At 47.6% G+C, this 18,249-nt stretch overlaps 1 protein-coding gene across 7 annotated transcripts in view; it reads left to right on the forward strand.

Moving 5' to 3' along the window:
• The window catches only part of MGA (MAX dimerization protein MGA), a 660,453-nt gene that overhangs the window by 474,265 nt on the left and 167,939 nt on the right, over positions 1-18,249 (forward strand). For all 7 annotated transcript variants that reach the window (XM_029598656.1, XM_029598662.1, XM_029598663.1 and 4 more), the window contains one exon: positions 3,281-3,332. In XM_029598656.1, the coding sequence (XP_029454516.1) occupies positions 3,281-3,332 (52 nt within the window). The remainder of the gene's footprint in view (positions 1-3,280; positions 3,333-18,249) is intronic.

Raw genomic sequence — 18,249 nt, forward strand, 5'->3', positions numbered from 1 at the left:
TCTCTTCATCAAGCAACTGCAGGATAGTTCATAGTCCTCCTCAACCACATGATGGCTGTATTACATGTAATACCTCTCCTCTGACTAGCCTGCAAATGCGTGGTCTTTAGTGGGGCCTTCAGAGCCAGTTGCATCAGCTCTATCAGCTTTTGTCCCACCAAATCTGACTCCCAGGATGAGAGCATCCCTTTAGTGGTAGATGAATCCAGACGTTCTAAAGGTTGACCTCACATTGCACAATCCACTGGATCAAGTGCGTGTCTATCAATACCTTCATCAAGGGGTGCGGTGAGCACACAAAAGAGGTGTGGACCCAAAGATTGTGATCCCCAGAGGAGAGTCATCCACAAATCATCTTCCGCTATACTTGTAGGGCTTACTCTCATCTTCTTTTGGGGAAGAGAACCTTGATGCAGACAGATGAAGAAGTGTCCATGTTTTACATAAATAACCAGGGAGGACTAGGCTCCTATGTTCTGTGCCAGAAAGCTGTCCAAGACTGGTTGTGGATAGGACATCACAATGCCCATCTCCAGGTGATCTACCGTCTGGTGATCCGGAAACATTAGCGGACCGTTTCAGCAGGGAGTTACAGTTGTGCAAATGAACACTGGATCAGAGTATCATGACAGACTTTCTCGGTCATTGGGGAAAGTTAGTGATTGACCTGTTCACCTTGGAAGAGAACAGAAAGATTAAGAAGTTCTGCTCCTTGAATCTAAGCAGCTGCATGTCAGCTCTCAATGCTTATGTACTAGACTGGAGCATCTGTCTACTCTATACATACCCACCAATTCTTCTCATTACCAGGACCATCCAAAAGTCCTTTGAGTCAAGATAAGGATAAGCATCATAACACCAGTTTGGCCATGGCAAGTATGGTATCCATAATCTCGTCTGTCTATATAATCTCCGATTCCATTGGAAGGTATATGACTCTCGTCACACAGAAGGAAGCCAAGCTCTGCCATCCGGACCTGCCAACACTGTTCCTCATGATGTAAATGTTGAATGTGCAGTAGTCATCTTCTTCCCAAAGAGGTAAAGTGTGGTCTGATTTCCACCAGGAAATCTTCAACCAAAAGATCCTACAGCTTAAAATGAAAAAGGTTTTTGACTTGGTGTAGAGCCAGCCAGATCCCTTCTCATGTGGCCCGAGAGACTTGCTTCAATATCTGTTCTTCCTCTTGTCCTCAGGTCTTAGCACCTCCTCAGTCAAAGTTCATCTCAGTGCTATTATGGCATATCACCCTTTTTATAAAGATTCAGGAAAGGACTGTGGCTTTCCAAGCCTCTAGTCTATAAACTTCCTGTGCCTTTGGACCTCAATGTAATCCTAACTCAACTCATGAAACCTCCTTTTGACCTTCAGGTTGGGGAATTTGAAGTTTCTCACCTGAAAACTGTTTTCTTGTGGCCATAATTTCAGCATGAAGTGTAAGCAAACTACAAGCACTGTTTTTATATTCGCCATTATTGCAATATTTTCACAATAGGGTGGCTCTACAAACTCATTGTAAGTTCCTTCAGAAACTGCTGTCTGTGTTTCACATTAATCAAGCTATTATGCTATATACATTCTTTAGAAGGCTACATATGTACAAAGGAGAATGTCATATTACCTAAATAGAACTCACCCTATAATCAAGCTTCTCAATAGTTCATGTCCTTTGATCCCAATACACTGGAAATTGCAGTTGCCAAATGAGCTCTGACCAATAGGCTAGCAGACTTGGCCGGCTTACATTTTATAGACTCTTAAGGTTCATCAAGTGAGAGCTACGGCAACTTTCTCAAAGCCACTTCTGTTGAAGACTTTTGCAAAGCTGCTACTTGGTTGTCTGTTCACAGGTTCACATGCCTCTACTGTCTGGAAGGCATGTCCCAGGGAGGCAGTAACTTTGCAAGCAATTATAGGGAGCCTGTTGTCCTTATAGTTTGTTCTCCACTTGCTGAGTTATCTCAATTAAGTGCTTCTCTGTACAACCCTCAGCTTGGGATGCCACACACACAATGGATAATTCATGCCTGCTTGTCAATGGAGAAAGCAAGTATTCTTAAATGTAAAAAGGGTTCTCTGTAGACAGCAGGATGAATTAGCCATACTTAATATCTGCCTGCCTCCCTGAGGCCTAAGCTCTGGAAGAGACTGAGGAGCTCATGCACGGGAGCTCCCATGCACATTCACAAAAGTTTTTACTGAGTTCTGAGGAGTGAGTCCTTGTTGATGCAGTCAGATGACATCACACATGTGTAATGGCTAATTCATCCTGCTGTCTACTGAGAACGCTATTTACAAATAAGCAAACTTGCTATGTTTCCAGGGATTGTTTTAATAAGAGCAGCCATTGAAACCAATATACAATGCCAGCAAGAAGAATTTTTTTGCTATTATCCTTTTAGTTCTGTTCATTTTGGGGTGCATTTTCAAAGCCATTTACATGCATAAAACATGGGTTTAAGTGTGTAAGTGTCTCATAAAATTGTCTGGGATTTGTACGCATCAAGGTATGCACGTAACTGAATTTTGCAAGTACTTTTAGAAAAAAAAGTTTTCTGGGGGCGAAGTTTGGATTTATGTGTATAGAATTTGATTTTAAAAGGAATGCACCTGAAATCACACGGAAAGGTTATGCCCTGCAGAAAGCAAAAACAATTGTGGGTTATTTAGCATAATTTTCAAAGCAAACTAAGTGCTTACATTTGCTTTGAAAATTGATGTAATTCAATGGGCGTAGCTGCCGCACAAGTTACCCACAATATTATAAATTTACCCTCCCTAAGGATTGTTATGATTCTTTGTCATTATATAAAGTTTTTTAAAATGCTTTCTATGTGCACTTTAGCCATGAAAAGGCATAGTTTAAAATGATCAAAAGAATAAATTATTTTAAGCTGTATGAGCCAGCATTAAACGCTGAAATTTTGTTTTCTTTGCATGTTTCAATGGAGACAGTTATTCTTTTATTTCTATTTGAATATGGATCTGAATTCATTTTTCTTTTTACTTTAGGAAGTTGCACTAGTTTCTTTCCTTTTTAGATTTCTGTAATGGGTCAGAAAGGAACAGAAAGGGAAAAGTAACCTACGGTATACGAATAGGTCATAACGTACTCATTCAGAGAAAAAATTCTGTGGAAATAAAATTTTCAGTTTTCCATAGATGGAATCTGATTTTGTAACATGAAATCCTGTGTTGCTTAGGATGGATGATACCTAGTGCATTTTCTGTGAAAGAGCTTTGCGTTGTTGAATACTCAAATATGTTTGCCTCTTTCAGATACAAAGTTCATAACTCAGATGCTGAAAAAGGTCCTGAAAAAGTCCCCAAGGTAAGCATGGACAGCTTTTTTTCTAAATGTTCTGTTTATGGAATCTGAACTTTCTCAATGTTAGTTGTATTTCCATATATAATGCATTTGTTTGCATTTGAAACTGCACAATTTTAGTTAATAAGCATTTTGCTGCCAAGCAAAACAAACGATTTTAAAGTAATTTTGAGGTACTGTAAATTTTCAAAGCAAAAAAGAAAGAGTATAAATTGACACAGACCAATTAATATGGGTCATGATATTTATGTAGAGGAGCTAGGAAGGGGATAATTGAGTTGAGTGACTTGAATCTTTTAGTGCTTTGTAGATCACCAGCTAAATGTATATTAATCTCAGGACATCATCCTCTTGACTATTCATTAACCTATATATATTGACCACTTTGGCAGGCACATGACTCATTACACAAAGCTTTTTGAAAGTTGCTAAAATACTGTTGCAGATTTGAATGAGCTTTACATCACTTGAAGACTTTCCTGGGATAGTACAATGATAACAGTCAAACAGGACAGGAATTGGAGACAGGCAAGAGCTGAAAATGAGGACTGAAATAGGAGGCAAATACTGAACTGGAGTCAGGCAGGGGTTTGACACATGACTGGAACAGGAGACAAGAACTGGACCTGAAGGCAAGCCAGTAATGGGAGATAAGGGCTAGGCCAGAAGGCCCATAGGGAGCAGGATCCACAGGGAGGACCAGACAGGTCAAAACAAGGATTGGACAGTCAGACTAGGAACTGGACAGGGGACAGTACACAGGAAGAGGGCAAAGAACATCCAAAACAGGTAACCAGGAACTAAAGTACAGCAAGGAACATATAAGGCAAAACAAGTAAACTTGTCTAGGAGGCCTAAGTATGGCACAAAACTAGAAAGCACGAAGGTCACAAGGCAGGGCTAGGAGGCTCCATAGCAAGGCAGGGAGGCCGCAAGGCAAGGCAGGAAGGCTGAGCAAGGCCACAAGACAAGGCAGGAAGGTGAGAGAGGCTGCAAGACATAGTAAGAAGGCCACAGGGGCCACACAGCAAGGTAAAGCGAGGTGGGCCAATGCAAGAAGCCAGGGTGACTCAATGAAGAGGCACTGAGTTGTAGGAGAGGCAGGACTAAATAGGACTGGCCTTGCTGAGTTATGGGAGCATCAAGGAGGTGGCTAATACAGGAGAGAAGTTGGCTCCATAAGGACCTCTGTTAGTGGGGAGGCTGTCAAGCAGCCAGAATTGTGACACTGACACTGATGAGTCCACGGGTTTTCCATTTGACTCTTCTTCATAGCCTTCCATAAGTACATTTCTGCTGGAGAATGTCTCATCCTGCTTTTCAGAAAAATGGCAAAAGCAATTCCATTTACTTTACAGGAGGAGTCAGAACCAGAGGAAGATATATTTGGTGTACTAAAATATATTCAAGCCCCAAAACAAGTAATTGTTGATCCAGTTCACAAGATTATTACAAAAACTCCAACAAGAATGTGAAAGATTACCAGTAGCAAGCAAATTAAAACTCAAACTCAAAGTTCAATCTTGCTCTGGTACAGCTCCTCATTTGACCACTGAGATCTCAAAACAAAGGCCTCTTAAAAATCCCTACATTTCCTAGCGTGTAGCAGATGGACTCAGAACCAATGGGTATAGTGTACTCGTGCTAGCAGTTGGAGACGGATCAGATTTCAATCTGACGTCAGCCCCTAGTACATATACCCCTGCAGGAAGTGCAGATCCCCAGTATTTTCCGTCTCCATAGCAGTTAGGAGCTATCTAAAAAGAGAGAGTGAAGGGAATAGCAAATCTCAACTAATATCTTATAAGGAGTCCAGGAAAAGCAATAACCTTAAAGAGAGTACCTGGAAGGCTATGACCACAAATGCTCAAAGTTTGGGAAATAAAATCCCAGATCTGCAGGCCCTAATGGCTGAGGCACAATTGGACATTGTTGCTATCACAGAGACATGGTTCACAGAATCTCATGATTGGGATACAACAATACCAGGATATAACTTGTTAAGGAAGGACAGAGAGGATAGAAAAGGGGGAGGTGTGGCTCTTTATGTCAGAAACAACATCCAAGCATCTGAGCTACAAGGATGTTGGGGTAAGGAAGAAGCTCTATGGCTCGACCTAAAAAAAGATGACGGAGCATCCATTTATATTGGAGTGGTTTACAGGCCTCCAAACCAAAAGGAAGAGCTGGACAGAGACCTGGTTGAAGACATCCATAAGATAGGTAAGAAGGGAGAAGTGGTGATCGTGGGTGACTTTAATATGCCAGATGTAGACTGGAAAATCCCATCTGCAGAAACTAAAAATAGTAGAGCGATAGTGGATGCCATGCAAGTATCTTTGTTCAAACAAATGGTGTTGGAACCCACCAGAGAAGGAGCTATACTCGACTTAGTGCTCACTAATGCAGATAATGTCTCAGATGTCCAGGTGGGTGCCCACCTCAGCAGCAGTGATCATCAAACGGTATGGTTTAATATCACTAAAAGAATAGGGAAAAGAACCACAAAGACCCGAGTTTTACAGTTCAAAAACACAGACTTTGAGGAAATGGGGAAGTACCTGGAGGAAGAACTTAAAGGATGGGAGAACGAGAGAGATGTGGATCAGCAGTGGACCAATCTAAAAGGAGCAATCACCAAGGCAACTGCTCTATACGTTAGAAATGTAAAGAAAAGCAAAAGAAAATTGAAACCTAGCTGGTTCTCAAAGGAGGTGGCTGACAAAATTAAAGCTAAAAGAACAGCATTCAAGATATATAAAAGATCCCAAAGGGAGGAACACAAAGAAGAATATCTGATTCAACTGAGGGAGACAAAGAAATTAATCAAGTTGGCAAAAAGTCAAGCGGAAGAGAGGATTGCCAAGGAGATAAAAAATGGAGACAAAACATTTTTCAGATACATCAGCGAAAAGAGAAGGATCCAAAGTGGTATAGTGAAATTGAAAGGTGGTAATGATCAATGTGTGGAGGGAGACGAAGAAATGGCAGAAATATTAAACGAATACTTCAGCTCTGTGTTCACTAAAGAAGACCCTGGAGAAGGACCATCTCTACACAACAAAAAACTGGTGGGAAGTGGAATAGATGAAAATCCTTTTACAGTAGAAAATGTGTGGGAAGAGCTAAAGAACCTGAAAGTGGACAAAGCCATGGGGCCTGATGGGATTCATCCAAGGATATTGAGGGAGCTCAGAGATGTTCTGGCGGCTCCGCTGTGTGACCTGTTCAATAGATCCCTAGAAACGGGAGTGGTGCCGAGTGATTGGAGAAGAGCGATGGTGGTCCCGCTTCACAAGAGTGGGAACAGGGAGGAGGCTGGCAACTACAGACCGGTCAGCCTCACTTCGGTGGTGGGAAAAGTAATGGAGTCACTGCTGAAAGAGAGAATAGTGAACTATCTACAGTCCGGAGAATTGATGGACCATAGGCAACATGGATTCACCAGGGGAAGATCCTGTCAGACAAATCTGATTGACTTTTTTGACTGGGTAACCAAGGAATTGGATCGAGGAAGAGCGCTCGATATCATATACTTGGATTTCAGCAAAGCTTTTGACACGGTTCCGCACAGGAGACTGGTGAATAAAACGAGAAGCTTGGGAGTGAGTGCCGAGGTGGTGACCTGGATTGCAAATTGGTTGACGGACAGAAGACAATGTGTGATGGTAAATGGAACCTTCTCTGAAGAGAGAGCGGTTTTAAGTGGTGTACCGCAAGGATCGGTGTTGGGACCGGTCCTGTTCAATATCTTTGTGAGCGACATGGCGGACGGGATAGAAGGCAAGGTTTGTCTTTTCGCGGATGACACTAAGATCTGCAACAGAGTGGACACGCCGGAAGGAGTGGAGAGAATGAGACGGGATCTAAGGAAACTGGAAGAGTGGTCGAAGATATGGCAGCTGAGATTCAATGCCAAGAAGTGCAAAGTCATGCATATGGGGAGTGGAAACCCGAATGAACTGTATTCGATGGGGGGGGAAAGGCTGATGTGCACGGAGCAGGAGAGGGACCTTGGGGTGATAGTGTCTAATGATATGAAGTCTGCGAAACAATGCGACAAGGCTATAGCAAAAGGCAGAAGAATGCTGGGCTGCATAGAGAGAGGAATATCGAGTAAGAAAAGGGAAGTGATTATTCCCTTGTACAGGTCCTTGGTGAGGCCTCACCTGGAGTACTGTGTTCAGTTCTGGAGACCGTATCTACAAAAAGACAAAGACAAGATGGAAGCGGTACAGAGAAGGGCGACCAGGAAGGTAGAGGATCTTCATCGGATGACGTACGAGGAGAGATTGAAGAATCTAAATATGTACACCCTGGAGGAAAGGAGGAGCAGAGGCGATATGATACAGACTTTCAGATACTTGAAAGGTTTTAATGATCCAAAGACAAGGACAAACTTTTTCCATAGGAAAAAAATCAGCAGAACCAGGGGTCACGATTTGAAGCTCCAGGGAGGAAGATTCAGAACCAATGTTAGGAAGTATTTCTTCACAGAGAGGGTGGTGGATGCCTGGAATGCCCTTCCGGAGGATGTGGTGAAGACCAGAACTGTGAAGGACTTCAAAGGGGCGTGGGATAAACACTGTGGATCCATAAAGTCAAGAGGCCGCCAATGAAGAGTGGGTGACTCACCAGAATGATGGCTACTGCCTGGAGACAATACCCTTATTCAATAAACGTACACATGCTTACTGTGACTCCAACATCGTTCTAGCTTCAACAGCAAGAGGAAATGTGGAATAAAGGATCTGCACTCACAAAGGGGGGAGTAGCTGGCTTGTTACGGCGGTTACTACCCCAAACCAAATAAGCCTGTTACTTCTATTTCTATGCATATACAGCATAGTTCTCTGCTTCAACGGCAGGGGAGAAGAAAAAACTGATACTTCACGCATATCCAGCATAGCTCCCTGCTTCAACGGCAGGGGAGAAGAAAAAAGGGTTCACACTCACAAAGCGGGGAGTAGCTGGCTTGTTACGGCGGTTACTACACCAAACCAAATGTGCCTGATACTTCACTTTCGATGCATATCCAGCATGGCTCTCTGCTTCAACAGCATGGGAGAAGAATAAACTGATACCTCAAGCATATCCAGCATAGCTCCCTGCTTCAACGGCAGGGGAGAAGATAAACAACCAATAAGGGCTGTATAACATAGTCTGAGTAAAACAAATAAGCATGGGTGGAGCCTCTTCATCTGCCACGATCGGGGAAGGCCTGCGCAACCGGCGCCGAGCCCCGCCGGGGGAAGGTCTGGGCTTCACTCTCCCCACCCGGGGGAACCCGGCGACGATAACGCGGCAAAAGACAGATAAGTAAAGATTGCATCTTTTAAAAACCTAAATACGCATCTAAACAATACAAAAACCACGCCGAAAGGGAGCCCCGCCCCCGATCCAGCTCCACCAATAGGAGCCAGCCCTGAGGGGCTTTAAATCAGCATTACGTCCGGCGTCGCGCGCCGAAGGAGCGCAACAAAGGGGCCCCTTTGTTTCGCCCCTTCGTACAGCCCCGAGGAAGTCCCGAGCCATACCCGCGGAAGAATCTATTGCCATATATATCATTTCGGCGGCCTACATCCCGGCGCCCACCTGCACCCAACCGCTTCCTCCTCCTCCCTGCCGAGGCTTGCGCGATCGGCGCGGCCCATCCGGGGCAAAAGCCTGCTCACCAGACACTCGAGGTGAGACGTGCAGGAGAGACGGGGGGCAAAGAACAAAGATACCTAAAACGAAACTAAAACTAATTAGCCACTCCAGCATCACTCATTCAGCCTCCAGCAGCACATCCAGTCTCCAGCAGCACTCATTCAGCCTCCAGCAGCTCATCCAGTCTCCAGCAGCACTCATTCAGCCTCCAGCAGCACATCCAGTCTCCAGCAGCACTCATCCAGTCTCCAGCAGCACATTCAGTCTCCAGCAGCACATTCAGCCTCCAGCAGCACTCATCCAGTCTCCAGCAGCACTCATCCAGTCACTCCAGCAACCAGCATTCGTCCAGTCACTCCACCATCCCTCTAGCAATCTTCTAGTCACCCCAGCATTCAGTCTCCAGCAGCACTCATCCAGTCTCCAGCAGCACTCATCCAGTCACTCCAGCAACCAGCATTCGTCCAGTCACTCCACCATCCCTCTAGCAATCTTCTAGTCACCCCAGCATCCAGCATTCTTCCAGTCAATCCAGCATCTAGCACTCATCAAGCCACTCCAACACCCAGTAGTCATCCAACAATCTTATCCACCTGCAATTTCTTCGTAAAAAGACAGCATGCTACAAACTTTCCCCATTCAGATCATCCCTCACCTACTCACCCACAGAGCGAGTACACCCGTGCTCAATCCACGATCAAAGAGATCCCTGATTCCAATCATGATCTCCCCTCTAACACAATTCCTAGGATTATCTCTAATCACCTTAACCCTTTTCAACTCCCAGTCACTCTCAAAAAAATCTCATTTGCTCAACGACCTCCTCCTGGACACCCAACCGGACATCTGTGCCATTACAGAAACATGGCTAAAAAACACAGACACCGCCATTATTAACCAGTTGCCAACACAACAATATGACATCTTCTCTATCCCCAGACCTAAAAAAAGAGGGGGTGGAATAATGTTAATAGCAAAAAAAGAACTGAGACTGTCCCAACAAGCCTTCAAATCGACGACCAAATTAGAAATCGGTCTATTCAAATCCTCCCAGCTTCAAGTCTGCCTTATTTACGCCCCCCCGGGGCTCCTAGAATCCGACCCTTCTCCACTCATCGAAACCATAGCCAAACACATCAACACTAACTCACCGGCTATTATCTTAGGAGATTTCAACATCCATGTTGACTCCCCTACCCTATCATCTAATTGCGAAGCTCTTCTCCTCTCTCCAGGCTATGGGATTCAAACAAATTATAAACAACCCCACACACAAGGCAGGCCACACGCTTGACCTGATATTCACTAACGAAACCATCTCGCCCATCACCCCTCCTTCCTGCTCTCCCATCCCCTGGTCAGATCACTCGATGATAACTACAAAATTATATATAAAACAAAAATTGACCCCTATTGTTACTAAATCCTCGATCCAGTTCAGGAAACCCTGTTCCATGGACACTCTCAACAACAGCCTGGCCGAAGAACTAATTAAACTGGACTTCTCAGATGCGGATACCGCTATGAACTCCTGGCAAACTATTACACACTCAGTAGCTAACAGAATTTGCCCTGTAACAACAAAAGTTATCAACCCAGCCCGCACGAACAAGAAACCCTGGTTCTCAACCGAACTAAGGAAACTCAAACAGGATCTACAACACAAAGAACAACGCTGGCGGAAAGATTCCTCCCCTTCCTCACTTGCTTCGTACAAAACTGCAATGAGCTACTATAGGACATCCATTACCCGCACCAAACGAGATTTCTACGCCAAAAAAATACACGGCTTCTTATATGACCCTAAAACTCTGTTCTCATATGTAGCTGCCCTTACCACACCTATGCCCCTCACCATCCCAGAAGAAGAAGCCCAGAACAAATCTACAGAGTTGGCTATCTTTTTTGATAACAAAATCAAAAACCTTCTTGCCCCCCTGGCTTCAACTAACATGGCTCCAAACCCTTCGCAACCATTAAGCCTCGCAACTAATAACCCTCCACCAAATATCCACAGACCGTCACTAGAAATTCTTGAACAGACATCCTCCCTGGAAATTGAATCAATAATCAAGAAAATGAAACCTTCCACTCATCCTCTGGACCAAATACCGACCAAACTACTTCTCACCATCCCTAACACCATTGCTAAACCGCTGGCAGACATCATAAATTGCTCCCTCAATCAAGGATCGGTCCCGGACTCCTTAAAAATTGCTTCACTTAAACCCTTACTTAAAAAACCCAACCTGGACCCAGCCGACCCTGCAAACGTCCACCCCATTGCAAACCTACCTTTTATAGCCAAGCTAATGGAAAAGCTTGTCAACATCCGACTCACAGTCTACCTTGACTCCCACAATATTCTCTACCCCTCCCAATTCGGATTCAGGAAACGCCTAAACACAGAATCCCTCCTTCTTTCTCTAACGGACAACATCCTGATGGGCCTTGACAAGGGACAATCTTACCTGCGAGCCCTTCTCGACATCTCTGCCGCGTTCGACACGGTAAACCACAATATCCTCATTAACCGCTTAATGGAAATAGGCATATCCGGCTCTGCACTGCTCTGGTTCACATCCTTTCTGAACAACAGACACTACAAAGTCAAAATAAATGACAAAGAATCTCACTCCATTCCATCAAACCAAGGTGTACCTCAGGGTTCGTCTCTTTCCCCTACCCTGTTCAATATATATCTACTCCCTTTATGCCAGCTACTCAATAGTCTCAATCTCACCCACTTTATATACGCGGACGATGTACAAATCATAATCCCCATCTCAGACCCCATCTCTACTCTAAATTTCTGGAACAACTGCTTACACGCCATCAACCTTCTGCTCTCGAGTCTCAATTTGGTCCTAAATACTTCCAAAACGGAACTACTGGTTATCTCCCCTTGTGACAACAACCCCCTCGCAAATAATGCTAGCATCCCATTAGCAAACCAGGTCAGAGATCTTGGGGCCACCCTTGACTCTAGAATGAATTTCAAAAAATTCATTAACGCCACAACCAAAGAATGCTTCTTCAAGCTACAGGTCCTGAAGCAACTTAGACCGCTCTTACACTTCAAGGATTTCCGTTCGGTGCTTCAAGCCATACTGTTTTCAAAGATCGACTATTGTAATGCTCTATTACTTGGTCTGCCCGCTTCGTCCACCAAACCTCTTCAGATGCTGCAAAACGCAGCGGCTAGGATCCTTACAAACACTCGTCGCAAGGACCATATCACACCAATACTAAAAATTCTACACTGGCTGCCCATCCAATATAGAATACTTTTCAAGGCTCTCACCATCATCCACAAATCAGTCTACCAGCAATCCACTCTCCAACTCACCTTCCCACTTGAATTACATACCTCCGCAAGACCGATCAGAACTGCCTACAAAGGTTCGCTCAAGGCCCCCCCCAACAAATCATCGGTCCACAACACTATTCACAAGCGAGCTCTTTCAACAGCAGGTCCACTACATTGGAATTCACTTCCACAAGACTTACGCCAAGAACAATGCCATTCAACTTTCAGAAAGAAATTGAAAACCTGGCTTTTCGCAGAAGCCTACCGCTGAAGGATCTCCTCAACCATCACTGACTCTCACTCCCCCACCCCTCCCCAATCCCTTCCCCCCACCCAACCTCACCCTTTCCTTCTCCCTCTGGACATACCAGGCTAATAACTGCCTAGGATAAACCTATGTTTTTGTATCTTACAGTTTTTGTTGATTTATATATTTATCTCTCTCTAATTGTTTCTTAGTTTAAACTCTGTACTGTCTTCCATTGCCCAGGTTTTATGCTCCCTGTTTAATGTAACTTTACTTTCTACCTTGATGTTAATTGGTTTCCCCTCAGTTACATTGTAAACCGGTACGATAAGACCTAGTCTTGAGCATCGGTATAGGAAAAGAAATTAAATTAAATAAATAAATAAATAGCTTGCTTATTGCGGCGGTTACTACCCCTACTACCCCTAACTTATCAGCTAGATATTCACTTGGATGCAGCTCCATCACTGCTTTCTACATTAATGGTGGGGGTGGAAAGGAAATAGAACCAAGAGCTAAGAGAAACAGATAAGTATGAGAGAAAAAAGTGTGTGAAGCTTGCTGGGCAGACTGGATGGGCCATTTGGTCTTCTTCTGCCGTCATTTCTATGTTTCTATGTTTCTATCTGCACGCTCTCAGAGCGTTGGAACCAAATTTAAAGAAGAAAATTCTACTGAAGACGAGCCCCGCTCTCCTGCGGTGATACCCTCGGGTCCTTCCCCCATTTGAGATTCCCGAGGTGATTTCCGTGATCCCTCGGAGGTGAGCCTCGGTCCGGCGGACGAATCGCGGTGAGGACTTACAGCCCCCGAGCGAGAGGACTTCGGGCGCAGCTGAGAGGTAGCGGGTGCACCCTCAAAAGCGGCGGTGAAGGTAGTTGCCCTCTCCCCGTGCAGCCGGAGACCGCCCGGGTCGAGACCGGGAAGCGCCGAAGATAAGGTAAAGTAGAAATCTTTACTTGTGCCGGTCTCCAAGGATTGAGGACGAGCACAGGCCATCGGCCGAAGCCAGCGCCACCGGGTTGATTCGCCCTAGCAGGGCCATACCCCGGCATTTCCAAGGGCCTTCCCACGTGGAGACCCTCCGAGGTAGTTGCCATCTTGCCCGCATGGTCGCCGTCGCCATCTTGGCCTTATTCTCACAGTTCACATTGCCGCCCGGCCGAGCGCACAAAATTTTACCTGTGCGCACAAACCTACTTCTGCGCGTACGTTATACGCACAAGAACCCTTGGACGCATAAGCGGCGTGCGCAAGTCCCGGTCGCACGGACTACGCGCACTCGACTACCCGCGCACACATCCCGGGTTAAGCGCTCAGATACGCGCACAAACCCCGGCCAAGCGCACAGATACGTGCGCACGCGGCCAGGCACTCCGGAGCGAAACATGTACGTGCAGGCAACCTCGACACCTCCAATAATGGAAGTAAAATCCCTAGGCCTCTGCTCAGCATGCCACCTCAGGGCCGCCCAGAGCCAGGAAGCCGATGCCTTATGCGCCCAATGCGAGGAGGCCCTGGGAGATCCACCACAAGCTCAGTCTCGCCCAGGGCTGGGGACTAGCTCTTCAGGGGGCTCCCTGGAGCTAGCAACCCCCAGCGGGACTCCCTCTCAGCCGGAGGCTCCCAGGGAAGCAGCGCCATTCAATGTGGACCCCTCGTCTATTTCTTGGGTGGAACACTTCAAGGGGATTCACACCTTTGTCCGAATGCAAACGGATTCCCGGGCGGACCAACCACATATGTCGCAGGAGGACCCCTATGCTCCAGGCCCCTCAAGACCTAGGCATAGGCTTTTACCGCCAAGTAGTCCCACCTTCGGGGGTACGGACATCTCAGAAGAAGAAGTCAAACCCCTGGAAGAAGGCGAACTCCCCCCGGGGACAGAACCCCACCGAACCATGAGATGGTTCTTCACAAGGGAGGAGCTCCCGGATCTGGTCTCCCAATGCCTGGCAGAACTGGCGATTCCGGATTCAGAAACCCAGGGGGATCCCGAGGAGAACCCATTTCTGGAAGGCCTTCGACTGACCTCCCGTCATTTCCCACTCTTGCGAGCCACTCAACAGATAATTGACCTGGAATGGAACACCCCAGAGTCTGTCTTTAAAGGGGGGTGGGCCTTGGCCAGCTTGTACCCCCTGGATCCAGCAACCAAAGACATGCCCGTTTGCCCTAGAGTGGATGCCATGGTCTGCGCAGTCTCCAAGCGCACCACCATTCCGGTAGAGGGAGGAGCAGCACTCAAGGACACGCATGACCGGCGGCTAGAAGCCAAGCTTAAACAGTCATTTGACGTGGCCGCTATGTCTCTTCAGATTGCGGCCTGCTGCACCGTGGTGACACGTGCCTGCTTATCCCAGGCCAGGAACGGCACCCCGGGAGATATCCTGGACCCAGCGCTATCCTTTCTAAAGGACGCAGCCTCAGACCTCGTACGCACAGCGGCCAGAGGAGTATCATCAGCGGTGGCGGCCAGGAGACAGCTCTGGCTCAGAAGCTGGTCGGCCGACCCATCTTCCAAAACACGCCTCACAAGGATGCCCTTCAAAGGAACACTTCTGTTCGGCAGTGATTTAGAAAAGATGGCGGGCAAATGGGGCGAATCCCCAGTACCGCGCCTTCCGGAAGACAAGTCAAGGAGAGCCCAGCGACAGCCTTCCAGGGCCTCCAGGGGCAGAAGCTTGCAGCGCTTCAACCCATACAGGAGCAGCTACCAGGCGCCCTGCCCTCCGGGCAGGAACCAGTCCTTTTGGAACAAGCACAACAAGAGGGGAAACAGCTCGGGCTCAGGGCCCGGCCGCGCTCCGCAATGAGAATCAGCCGACCCATCCAAGGGAAGCCATAGGGGGCAGACTGGCCCTATTCTACCAAAGATGGGTCGAGATAGCTTTGGACAAGTGGGTCCTAGCCATCATCCGGGAAGGGTACTACCTGGACTTCATACGCACCCCCCCGGACAAGTTTGTGGAGTCCCCCTGCCACGACTCCACCAAAAAGGCGGCAGTGGAAGTTACACTGGCCAGGCTACTGAACCTCGAGGCCATAACTCCGATATCTCCTCAGGAGATAAACTCTGGTCATTATTCCATATATTTTCTCGTTCCCAAGAAAGAGGGAACATTCCAACCAATCCTGGACCTCAAATCCGTAAACCGATACCTGAAGGTCCCCGGCTTCCGCATGGAAACCCTGAGATCCGTAATAAAGGCAATACAGCCAGGAGAGTTCCTCATCTCCCTGGACCTGTCAGAGGCGTACCTGCACATCCCAATTCATCAGGAACACCAGCGTTACCTACGTTTCAAGATCCTGGGCCATCACTACCAGTTCCGGGCCCTACCTTCGGGCTAGCCACAGCACCACAGACATTCACCAAGGTGATAGTGGTAGTGGCGGCAATACTGCGGAAGGAAGGAGTCCTCGTACATCCTTACTTGGACGACTGGCTGATCAGGGCAAAGTCACCAGAGGAAAGCATCCAATCAACCAACAGAGTCAAGTCTCTACTGGAGAGCCTCGGATGGGTGGTAAAACACGAACAAGAGTTCCCTGCAGCCCTCACAATCGTTGGAGTACCTGGGGGTCCACTTCGACACCAAGGAAGACAAAGTCAGCCTGACTCCCACAAGGAGATCAAAACTGTGGAACCGGTTGTAATCCTTGATGAGTGATCCTTGCCCCACGGCATGGGATTACCTGCAGGCCCTAGGGCTGATGGCATCCACACTGGAAGTGGTCCCCTGGGTGAGGGCCCACATGAGGCCTCTACAACACTCACTGCTGTCCCGTTGGAACCCACGGTCGCACAACTACACCGTACGCTTAGCCCTCCCGGGCACAGTTCGGACCAATCTACACTGGTGGCTGCAGCCCAGCCACATGAACAGAGGCTCAAGACTATCATCCCCAACCTGGACTCTGATAACTACAGATGCCAGCCTACGGGGATGGGGAGCACACTGCGAGGAATTAACCGCCCAAGGGCAGTGGAACACAGAAGAGGCAGGATGGAACATCAATTGCCTAGAAGCACGGGCAGTCAGACACGCCTGCCTGCGGTTCGCCCAAAGACTCTGAGGCAAAGCGGTCAGGGTGATGTCCGACAACGCCACAATGGTTGCCTACATCAACAGACAAGGGGGAACCAGAAGCCAACAGGTGTCACTGGAGATAAACCCACTGATGGCATGGGCGGAAGAAAATCTACAGGAGATCTCCGCCGCCCACATCGCCGGGAAGGACAACATCACAGCGGACTTTCTCAGCAGAGAACGTCTAGACCCAGGAGAATGGAAGCTGTCTCCCGCAGCCTTCCGGATGATAGTAAACAGGTGGGGAACACCGGAAATGGACCTTCTGGCGAACAGAACCAACTCCCAAGTACCCAGATATTTCAGCCGCAAGCGGGATCTACAATCCCAAGGGATCGATGCCGTGGCCCCTCTTGGGCGCAATCATTCACAAGATACAGCTATACAAGGGACTAGTTCTTCTGGTGGCCCCGGATTGGCCAAGAAGACCGTGGTATGCAGACATGAGAAGACTGCTGGCAGGAAACCCTCTACCCCTGCCCCCTCTCAGGGACCTGCTACAACAGGGTCCGATCTTCCACGAAGACCCAGCTCAATTCTCTCTTACGGTCTGGCCATTGAGAGGGCTCGCCTGAAGAAGAGCGGATACTCGGGGGCGGTAATAGACACCCTCCTCCGAGCACGCATGTTCTCCACTTCATTAACATACATAAGGATCTGGAGAATATTTGAAGCCTGGTGTGAAGATCACGACATCAAGACACGTTCACTTAAAGTTCCTGTGATGCTGGAGTTCCTACAGAGCGGACTCCAAAAAGGACTGTCCCTCAACTTCATCAAGGTACAGGTGGCAGCACTGGCATGCTTCGGCACCAGGGGCGAAAGCGATAGCCTAGCCTCTCACCCGGATTTGTCATGTTTCCTGAAAGGAGTCAAACACATTCGTCCACCTCTGAAGTGGCCGGTACCTCTGTGGAATCTCAACCTCGTCTTGGACTTCCTATCTGGAACCACCTTCAGTCCTCTTCGAGGGCTATCACTCCATCAGCTGACCCTGAAGATTGTCTTCCTACTGGCAGTTTGTTCAGCGCGACGCATATCTGAACTACAAGCGCTGTCTTGCCGTGAACTCTTTCTTAGGTTCACTCCGGGATCCATCCAGATGTGCACGGTACCGTCATTCCTTCCCAAAGTGGTCTCCCACTTCCATCTGAACCAGACCATCTCGCTCCCGTCGGCGGGAGCCCTGAAGAATTCAGAAGAAGCCCGTAGTCTACGTCACCTCAACGTTGGCAGAATCCTTTCCAGATACCTGGAAATGTCAGAACCCATACGGAAGACGGACCACCTTTTCGTCCTTCACAGCAGGAAAAGACTAGGGGAAGCAGCCTCGCGGGCAACCATAGCCCGATGGATCAAGGAAGTCATCAAGGCGGCCTACGTAGAAGCAGGGAAACCTCCGCCTCTACAGATCAAGGCTCATTCGACCAGAGCCCAGGCAGCATCCTGAGCAGAAACAAGAATGATGTCACCCGCCGAGATTTGCAGGGCGGCGACATGGTCCTCCATCCATACCTTCTCCAGATTCTACCGTCTGGATGTTCAGGTCCGGGAGGACACTGCATTTGCAAGGGCAATACTGAGTGGGTCACAGGCAGCCTCCCACCCAGTTCGGAA

This window comes from Rhinatrema bivittatum, chromosome 4 (assembly GCF_901001135.1).
Source record: "Rhinatrema bivittatum chromosome 4, aRhiBiv1.1, whole genome shotgun sequence".
Lineage (NCBI taxonomy): Eukaryota > Metazoa > Chordata > Amphibia > Gymnophiona > Rhinatrematidae > Rhinatrema > Rhinatrema bivittatum.